The following is a 10,867-nucleotide window of genomic DNA, read 5'->3' as shown; positions in this document are numbered from 1 at the left end:
TCTCTCTCTCTCTCTCTCTCTCTCTCTCTCTCTCTCTCTCTCTCTCTTTCTCTTTCTCTCTCTCTCTCTCTCTCTCTCTCTTTCTCTCGTTCGGTCGCTCGCTCGCTTGCTCACCCTATTGTATATGTGTCTAGTCTGTTTATCCCCCCAGCCGATCCCCAACAATCTTCTCCTTTTACCGGCGAAGCGGATCAGCCGGCGTCGCGGATTTACGGCGCGCGAAATTCGGACGACGCTCGTTCGTCTTCGCACGTTACTTCCGGTAACTCGGTGAATTTCCTCTTTTTCTCTCTTTCTCTCTGTGGAAACTCAGACACACTGATATTTTTCTTCGAACAGGCTAGTAGAGAGGCGATGTGGAAAAGACTCGCGACTCGCGAAGTTGATTCGGGAAGACGCGCATCTGCGAAAAGAGGGCGGTACTCGAATTATTTTGCGGTTCCACGCCTCTTACAGACGTGAAATATACAGCCTATGGAAACTTAGTTTCCCGCCGCCTTCAAATTCCCGAGCTGTCGGCATCGGAATTTCTCATCGCGTTATTTTACGATTTTACACTCGAATTATAAGCAGATACGCGGCGCCCGCAAATTTGCTTCACGTCTGCTGGAATTTTTGACTCGTGCACATCGACGTTGTTTTCCGTGTTGTTTTGTGACTTTTGCGTGATACATGAATTTACGTACTTTTGCCATTATTCATGTTTAGAGACTTTATTCGGAATTTCTTCGCTGAGGCATTAACATGAAATTGCCAATATTAATGCTGTCCTAGTTTATTTTTATTGCTGTTTTTAAGTAGCACATAGGTACATCTATATAGTAGCAATACATCTTTTTCTCAAATTAAAATAAAATTATAGAAATTTACTATAAAAAGTTTTAACATGAGAGAAATAAGAGAAATTTAGTTTTCATTACATTAATCATTTAATTTAATTTTAATAAATAACATAATAATTAATTAGAGAAGATGCCATTTTCGGTCGGGCTGATGGATGTTGTTGATAGCCTAATAACAATATTTCTGTGTGAATTTTGTATACTTTTTCCAACTCAGTAAACTGCTGTACCTACGCGCCAATTATTTGTCGGTTGCAACAAAAACACAGTTTTTATTGGAACGGTAAATTTACATAATTGAATTGATAAAATTGATTTAATTTTTGGTGCTAATAAGCATTCTTTTTAAGTCACTGTAAAGAATTTATGACGAAAAATATCAATCAGGCCTGGACCTTCTTACAATCCGTGACAGATGTCTTTGCCAATTCGACTCCTGAGACTATATGCAAATAATATAATAATTTAATTTGAATAATAAAAGTCTAAATATTTGTTTTTTTTACAATATGATTTTATGTAAATACTAAAATATTATATTTCTACACACAGAAACAAAACAATCAATTTATTTGTTTATTTTATTTGTTTTGCCTACGACACAATTTTATATAAAATTTCTAAAATATAATATTTCTGCGGAAATAAAACAATCATCAGTTAACATTTGTCAATAATCGTAAATGTTATTTTTATTTATATATATAGTCACGTAGATAGTTCTTTTAGAATTATTACACACAAATATAAACGCACATGAGAAAAATACGGTACGCTTTTGGGTTTATCAATTGAAATTAAATTGCACGTTAAGAAATATGTATGCCAAGAGGCCGCAGTTGGAAATTCTTTAATGATGCGCATTGGAGTCGGTCTTGGTGCGGTAACCGGAAACGTACGGGCTTACGAGAAGATGCGGGCGCAAAAGGACGGGGTCGTGCGTAGCGAGATTCTGTGACAAACGACACGGCTATATGTTATCTCGGAGACCGAGATACATGTCTTGGGGAGGAAGTTTCTTCCTGTAGTTTCGCGCTCGAATTACAACGGGAACGCGCATTCGACGCTCTCTTCGCAAGTCGAGCGCGCCTTCTTTCGCGCTCTATAATTCGCCATTCCCGTTTTCACGTGCCCCCTATCATTTACGCCGTGCCTGACGCGGGTTCCGCGGCTGGAATTGAAAAACAGGAGGTGCACATTACAACCGATTTAACATGTCCATCTAAAGATATACGCGCGATGTGAAAATTCTGAACAGCGCGCGGAGTCATTTTGACCATCCAACGCGTCAAAGAGTTAAAGGAACGCGTATTACTAAAGTATAATGGACGTACGTTGGGACGAACTTTAGCAGTATTTTTCAAGAGGAGCATCCAGGGAGATGTATGAGCTTAATTAAGACCGGGCATGCATCATAAAGTTTCGTCTGAGTAATGCGAAAGCATGTGGTACGTGCAGGCAAAAAATCTGTTCACAATTTTGAAAAAAATTCAGACCGCGTCATAATACGTGCCTTTTCAAAACGAAAATGCGAGAGATAACTCCGATATCTTTCATGTTTGCGCAAGTATAAGTTTTTATCCGCCTTTTCCAAGCACGAGAGGAAGAGTTCATACTTGAAATTGAATAGATGAAAATTTTTCGCTCCATTCATCAACGTATTAACTCTAAAGAGATGAGGTTAATATGATATTATAAGGAAAAATATATATATGTAATTTATAATTACGCCGAGAAAAATTTAAAATATTTATATATTTCTTAATGATTTATGATGGATTTATTAGGCAAATTAAGAATTTGAAAATACACTTTAACTGCAAAATATCGCACATGGAAGACAACGAAAAGCAAGAATATAAAAGTGTCGTAAGTTTATTTACAAGTTTAAGGTTAAAAGTCTTATTTTTTTACTTGGATAACGATATTAGCAGCGATATTAGCAGCGAGTTAAACCGTCTTGGTATTAACGCGTAAACGCGTCATGCCAGAATAGTCGGACATCGATTTTCATGCAAATGTGTGCGTGTGCACGTCTATACGTGAGGGCGAATTATCTCCCAATGTTCCGATTCGGCGGTCAGAACAGGGCTCTCCCTCGAATCCGTGGAGAGATCGATATCGAGCGATCGGAGAGCTTAGGCGGCGCGTCAGTCACCTTTGGATTCCTCAAAAATCGCTGGTTAGCGGTCAGTTTGCGGGCGGGGGTGCGCTCTATACTCGGAATACTTCGGATAGAATCCGAGAGAGAACATTCTCGACGTCCACGTCGGCAACTGTCGAATTAACCCCGCGGTGTACGTATGTATGTACACGCCTCGGAGATACGGTACTTCCGGGGAAGCCGCGGTCGGCCGAGCCGCAACGCGATTCCGTCTGCAAATACCGCTCGCGAGTGGGTGTCAGTTTTGTCGGTTTCTTCACCCAACTATTTCGAACTCCCGTTAACAGCTCCGAAACGACTTCCGTCGATTTGACGGAATGCACGGATCACTCCGCCGCGCCCGCCGTATTCTGACTTCCCGATTTCTTTAGCCCGCGGAAATTCCTTGGCTGGGGCAAGAATTCCGGCCGACGGAAATTCCATCGTCTTCTCGATATCGCTCGCGGTGCTCGGAATAATTCTCTTCGAGCGGCGGTGCCTCTTACGCATCATCGATACGATGTCCCGTGCAATGTGAGGAAGAGTTATTGGACCTATTAAATTGCCAGTATCTAGATATTGCGATATTCAGGTTATCCGTGAAATTGAATAATGGCCAAATGTACCGACAATACACTTGCTCCATAGAGTATTAATCAGCGTTGCAAAATCGATTTAAATTTCAGCGCGCAAATTTTGTTTGGTCATATAATGATCGAATATTTCATTCTTGAACATCACTTACAATTACTCTTACGATGATATGTTTTTGCGACGAGTTTCGCATAATGAAGACTAAAAGCATACGAATGATACATGGAATGGCGTCGCGGAAAGTAATGTTCGCGACTTTCGAAAATAATGCGCCATCGGAACGTGCGATGTATTTTAGGGTATATTATTCTGTCCTCCTAATATGTACATATATTATATGGATCTATAGTCTGTCAGTCTCTTTTAAAATCCACCACGCCGCGCCGTCTAGCGCGACGTCACGGTCGAAACATTGTTCTCTCGGAAATGTCGCGATACATTTTACGTGATATTTACTTATTAAAGTCTACAAGAGCGAAGCTTGTCGATATCGAGCGCTTATATTTTGGAACGACTTACCAATACGTTGGTCAACACTTTATTATTAATTATTAATATTGTATGATATCAAAAGTATAGTAAAATAATTCGTAAATGATCATAACGTGTAAAAATTATAAAAATATCCGCGGCAGCAAAAATATAATTTTTCCAAACAATCAAGTTTTTTATTCGGTATATTTCACAAAAGTGTTACCTTTGTACATTAAATATCTATGTGCTACAAAGTTGCCATATTATATAATAACATTGATACTAATGAGTTTGATTATAAAATAAAAGAATTATAATTATTTTATATTTAAATACGTAGATGTATTTGTAGACGCGTCCATTACCTTTTTTTTTTTTTTTTTTGTAAGATGAATGTAGTAAATTGAAATATTTGCAAAATATTTTCGAGTTTACGAGCGTGTACAAAATGCGGCACCTGGTGTGCGATTTTGTCTGACCTCAAAGGCGAAATGCGGAGAGTTTCGATTTTTCGATCTTATTGTTAACTCGTCCTATGTATAGACTCAACCACAAACCATACATTGTGAGTGTGTGTGTGTGTGTGTGTGTGTGATTATTGCCGGAAACAAACATCCGGGAGGCTTAAATACCGAATCGATGGCTTGTAACGACCAATCCATGGACTAATCGCGAATTTTGTTGTTGCAGAAATACTATTGGGAAAACTACGAATCACTGGAGCGTCGTCAGCACATCGCCGTGACCTCGCTTCCTTCGACACGGGTGAGCTTCTATTTTCGCACTTTTTCTCTACTATTTTCTTTCGCGCTCGCTTTTTATCCCTTCTTTATTATATTCACGTCTTTTATATAACAAAGAGAAGAAAATTGCGAATAAAATTTCATTATATCTGCAACAATTTAGTGCAACGAGTTGTTGTATCAATTGTTGTAAACATTGTAATTTTTATTATTGAAGTTTCATCGAGTATTTGATTCTTAATGTCTGATTTGATACGTTTATGCGTATCTGTCTTTTTTCTCAATTATATGTAGTTTCGTTCGATTTGGAGTAGACTTTGTCTTAATAAAAATCTTTCTAGACATAATATTACTTCTCAAAGTTAAATGTCTTGGTAATTGAGCTTGAAATTACATTTTTGTCAAAGTAAAATCCATTCGAAATTAAATGCAAATTTCTTGTTTCTCCATTCATTTCTAAAAGAAATTTCTTAATATTCTATTTTTTAATTTGTGCCAATGTTACTTAATGTTCAATGCTTATAACTCGAAATTGTCTCGACATTGCGACTTCTTTGTCGTTTAACTTTTGACGTAAATATATATTTTTTGTTGAGTGTATACGCGATCATCGGAACACCCTATATCTAGTTATGTGCATTTTTTAAGAAGGGCTCGCGTCTCTGGCCTATAATAAACGCTTCTCCCACCATCATTTTCTTATCCGTATTTAAGTGCCGTCAGCGTCGTAAGAAAGTTTCGTTGCGCCGCGCCGTTGTATCGATATCGCGCTCGTAACGACGAGGGGTCGAGTTGGTTGACCCCGCATAAAGTACGGGGCTTGTGGGTCGTGTGCCGGGTATCTTGAAAATCTCGTGGGTCAGGGCGTGGTGCCGACAACGACAGCAGCGGGGTCTGCAATCAGGCTGTGTCTCGTTCGCGGCGGTAGTGCGTTCAACATTCAACTAGGAGCACGCGCGAGTCTCTCTCTTTCTCTCTCGTCCCTTTTTCTGTGTAAACACCCGCCGCATACCCGCGCATACGCACAAACGCACGCACGCACGCACACACACATATCCTCAAAGACCTACACCTTTGCACCCGGGTTTGACCTCCCATTCTGATTAGTGGCAAATAATACCCGTAACAATAGCTACCGCTTTCCACACAGCTTGTCCGCCCCGCCTGTACGCGTGTGCGTCATGTGTGCGCGCGTGACTCTCGACATGGGTGCGTGCGTGCGTAAGACCCTTCCGCGCCGACTTCGTCGAAGGGTCCGACGCCGACGGCTAAAAGTCCTGAAAAGACACGAGTCAGTCAATCCCTATCTGCTTTCGATTCCTCTCAGCCTCCCTTCGTTTTCATCTCTCCCCATGTCTTATGTGTGTTCCCCTTGTGCCTTACGTCCGCGGAATTTCGATGGTCTTCGAAACAGATTTATCGCGCCTCCCTCTGAGCTTCCGGGACTCTCTCGATACCTCTCGGCCGCGCCAGTATCGATCACGTGACGCGCGATGGCTAGCTTGGAATCGTCGTATCCGATACTTGCGTTTTACCTCTTTTTTTTCCGGTCTTCTTTTTACTTCCGCTTCGCACGAAAGCGTTGCCGAGCTGCCGATATGTTGAATTCTTTATGAACACTTTGTAGACGATTCATTCGCAGCGCGAAAATCGAAGTATAAGAGTTCGAAAAACGCGCTTGAAAACTCGGTTTTGTCTAGTTCAATTCTTGACGTGTGAAAAGACATCTCGTTCACAACAATGACAATAACGACGACGACGACGACGACAATGACGATGATGGTAAGAGCGATGTCGACAAAAGCGTCGACGATTTCTGTCCTTTCGGAGCTTTTCGTCGCCTGAACATTGCGTTATCTCGTTCTCGCTTTTGTTTAGCGTCGCTTCTTATCGTCGGCCGGGGCGACGAAAGTTATCGTTCGATCGCAGCTACGGGCGAGGCGTCATCAAGAAATAAATGGCCGAGAAGCGAGGAGGTTAAGCTGCTTTTTCGCCGCTTAACCGCGCTCCTTCGTTATCCGAGTCTTGGCAAGACTTCCGAGACATTAAAGAGAAGCAACGTTTGGAGACAGGTCGGCGGTTAAGCTCCGAGCTTACGGTTACGGTTAATAGCGGCGATTAACCCTTTGCGAAGCCAATATTTAAGCGTGGATAAAAAATCACGTGAGATTAGCGAGGGATATTGGAAACTCCTCGAAAAGGACGATACGATGTCGGGTTTAGTGAGAAGATATCGTTTTATTAAGAAGATCGGAAAGTGCAAAGTTGTTACAAATATTATGAATATCTATTATTCAATTCTTTCGCTTTTTTAATCATTCATAAGATCCTATAAAATATGGTTTATATGTTATTAAATTTATTACTTTTTGCGTAATTAAATTTTTATTAGTGTGGTCGCGTATGTTATCTCAGACTATTTCAAATAATGATGGTGAGCTAAATCATGTTTCGTACATATTTCACAAATATTTCTGCTACAAAAGTTTTGAAATAGTTAAATATGAAAAGTTTCCTTCCAAAAACAAAAGTGATTATTGTGCGAAATAGAAATTATTATCAAGTAGGTAATTTTTTGGCGGAATATTAAATTTCGGAATTTACTTATATATAAATATTTTTCTTAATCGAACCTCTTGCGATGTATGAAAATTATGATAAACTTTCTTATTAGTTACACCTCGAGTCGTTTATCGTAAAGTCAGCCCCGTCGACCCGAATGCATTCGATCCTTCGTTATCGCTCGTGGATCTCGGATCCCAGTCAGCAGAAACCACCTAATCCTCCGGAAAGCCCTCGTGAAAAAGCCTCGATCTCCAATTCATCCCGTCCCGTTCCGTGCGCGCGATCGAGCAGCGGAGCGGAAAGGCTCGCCGCAACCGGAAGTCGGGACGGTCTCGGCCGGTGAGAGAGGCTTCTTTTTTAGAACGAGAATAATGACTTGAATTACGGTCATTTTCTGTGCGACCGCACAGGTGTCCGATTGTGCGCGCGACGGGAATCGCCCCGACGCCGACACACACGTACATGCCGCATCGCGGTGGCTAGCCACCACCGCCGCCACCACTACCGCCGCCACCATCGCCGCCGTACACGTGTCACCTGCACTTCCACTGCATGTCAGTAGCCGGCATTGCGGATATAGTAAAACTCACGTCGCGAACTGACGAGGTGCACGACCGCGTTAAACGTGCGGCGGCGGTGCATTTGAAGAGTCAGATTTAAAAGCAGCTTGAGTGTCGGCAAGCGAACGGTCGAACGTTAAACGATTTAACGCTCGAAAATTAAATTAAATACATTTTAATGCGTCGCACTGGTGCGAGGTGTCTCGCCAAGGAACGCCTGATTGTAAGCTACTTTATGTTTTGAGATAATTTTGTAAGCTATGTTACACAATATACAACCAGTTAATGATAGCAAAAAGTGAAAATTGACTGACACTTGAGCAAAAACGCTTGACATAAGAAAACGGCATGTAAAATTAACAATTATAATACTTTGAAACTGTAACTTTTAAGATACTTTTCTGACGTTAACGTATAATTTGCAATAATATGATACACTTTGATTGTTCTTTGAATCATATTGGTATCAATAACGTTACCTATAAGCTTTTACTTTACGATAGCAAATCTCTCTAGATATATTTTAGTTAGATCATTCATTTCTTTTCTCGTCCGATATTATCGTTTTCAGTTATCGCATATGTTCTACAGGTCCTTTAGGCTTTTCTGTCGAATCCTTGTCCCTCGTTATCTCGAGGTATTTAGAGTTCGACGCTTTGATCAGTATTTAATTGAACTTCTCGGTTTTTCCATTTCGTCTGGAACATCGAGGTCATTCCGTATAGTACGGCCGGAAAAATTGCCATTGACATCCGGTTGAGGCAGCCAACTACTGACCGAATTCTTTATCTCCAGCGCGAAACGCGACGTTCGTTCGAGGTAAGGCGTGATGACTCATCGGCAAGATTGATCGATAGGTACAGGGCGAGGTACAGGGTTCTAACAATAAGTAGGAACCAGAAAAGTTTATTATTCTCGACTACAATTGGCAATACGTATATTGAAACATTACGACGTTTTGTAATAAGAGGAATTTTAATTTTGTTATAAATTTTGTAACAAATTTTAAGTTCGTTTTTCCTCTGACAGGATTTTACCCTTTTTTTTCGGAGCAAACTTTTCAGAGAATTTGATACTTGGGATGAATTACTTTAGTAATTAAACTCCTGTTAATCAACGCGTTAAGCACGATGTCTACACTCAGTTTGCATTCTCCGTTATTCGCTGACTGTCGAAGGTAAACCATTGAGTTTGCCTTCACTTTGGCAACGTTCTTCCAGGAACGCGGATGAGGATTCGGTGGTTTAGCTCCGACGGTCAGCGAATAGCAGAGATTTCAAACGGTTTCAATGTGAGCACGCCGCGTTCACACGTTGATCAACGGCGGGTAAAAGCAGTAGTTGAAACTTTGTTTCGTTTAAATAGCTGTAATCTAGAAGTTTACTTTATGAAAAAATGATATTTTTATTAAGAGAGAATTAATACCAGGTTTAACGGCAGAAACGGTAGCTTTAGTAGAGCGCGCGGCGACGTTAAATATAACAATGAATAGACGAGTAATACAAGAGGTAAAATAGGCGGCAGGTTAAAACATCTCTTCAAAAATTGATTGCGAACCGAAGACGCGCTTATACAGACCAAAGTGAATCGCACTTAATTATTTCTTAGTTGCGCCGCAGCGATAAAAGCAGATCCGACTGCGCACGTACTCGACAATCTGGTTGGCTGAATGCACAGCAACGATTATATTTGCCTCAAAAAACAGAGAAGGATTAGCAGAGAAGAAGCCTTGCTCCCCTGTTTCTTCCATTCTCCTCCCTTTGCGTTTAAATTCGCTTGAAAAACACGCTAATTTTAATGGGTCGCCATGCATTATTCAAACAATTGAATCGTCATATCGCTGGTACGGCGTGTTCTGCCGCCACGCTGCATCTCACGCGTTAATTTTAATTTACGTTTTGGGTCAAAGTAAAAGCGAGCGCGAGTCGTACGTTTGTCTGATCTACCGTGTTTCGACGTATGGCGCCCGGCTTGGCCCTACCGGACGTAAGAAACATGACGCGCGATAAGAGCCGCCACCGCGTTAAGGGTGGCGATTTCTTGTCATCTATAGTTGTCTACCTGCGCGAGAGCGTTCGATATCGATCGGATCGTTTCCGACGTTCAATCACGATCATAAAATCTGCTATCGTCGTCGTCGTCGTCGTCGATGTCGTTGACCGACATTTCTCGCTGACCGGTATACTCTAAGCCGATGCGAATAAGCTTACAAGAGCCACCGCCGCGTTCCGTCCGGGACGCGATTCACGATCGGTCGACGCGTAAAAGCGATTATCGAAAGTTTGCTGACGTGTTTTTCCAGTCTTTGATTTCGAGGCACGTCGACTCGCCGGCTGGCTACAGATCGTGCAATGGCCGCCGGTGGTACAACGGATACGTGTAAAGGGAAGTGGAAAAATAAAGTGGATACGCTACCTCGTTAACCTTTAAGTACTTCGTGAACCCCCTCGCTCAATGTTACACGCTCGATTCCCGATTCTACACCGGATTTGCTTAATTATAACAGATTGGATGCAAGTAACGTTTTGTTTTATTGACGAATCGCATCCTGTCGTGATAATTAGATTACACAAATACTGAAAATTAGACGGACAAACATTAATTGGTAGACTTTAAAATGTAATTTGTTGTTTCCTGTAATTTTTTATTTACTACATTATTTCTGTTTTTTTTTTTTTTAATTTTGTTCAGTATTTTATTTGATAAGATTATCAGATGGATGAATAAATTAAAAACACGCGCATGCGTATATATTCGGCACTACACGCAGGCGTATATTTTCCTCAATTTTTAATCTACATTAGTTATTTCGAAATACTCAATGCTCCGAAATACTAATTTAGGTTTCAGCGAATTATATTATCGGATATATCAGAATCGCATGATATATACTTGCGCGGATAGATAGATAGATAGATAGATAGATAGATAGATAGATAGATAGAT

At 40.9% G+C, this 10,867-nt stretch overlaps 1 protein-coding gene across 1 annotated transcript in view; it reads left to right on the top strand.

Moving 5' to 3' along the window:
* The window catches only part of LOC112464296 (insulin-like growth factor-binding protein complex acid labile subunit), a 210,445-nt gene that overhangs the window by 58,908 nt on the left and 140,670 nt on the right, over positions 1-10,867 (top strand). Inside the window, exon 2 of the mRNA XM_025031211.1 lies at positions 4,744-4,818. Within this exon, the coding sequence (XP_024886979.1) occupies positions 4,744-4,818 (75 nt within the window). The remainder of the gene's footprint in view (positions 1-4,743; positions 4,819-10,867) is intronic.

The sequence above is a fragment of the Temnothorax curvispinosus genome, unplaced genomic scaffold (genome assembly GCF_003070985.1).
Source record: "Temnothorax curvispinosus isolate PA1 unplaced genomic scaffold, ASM307098v1 QBEX01014078.1, whole genome shotgun sequence".
In the NCBI taxonomy this organism is placed as follows: Eukaryota; Metazoa; Arthropoda; class Insecta; order Hymenoptera; family Formicidae; genus Temnothorax; species Temnothorax curvispinosus.
This window is presented reverse-complemented; position numbering and strand designations above follow the sequence as displayed.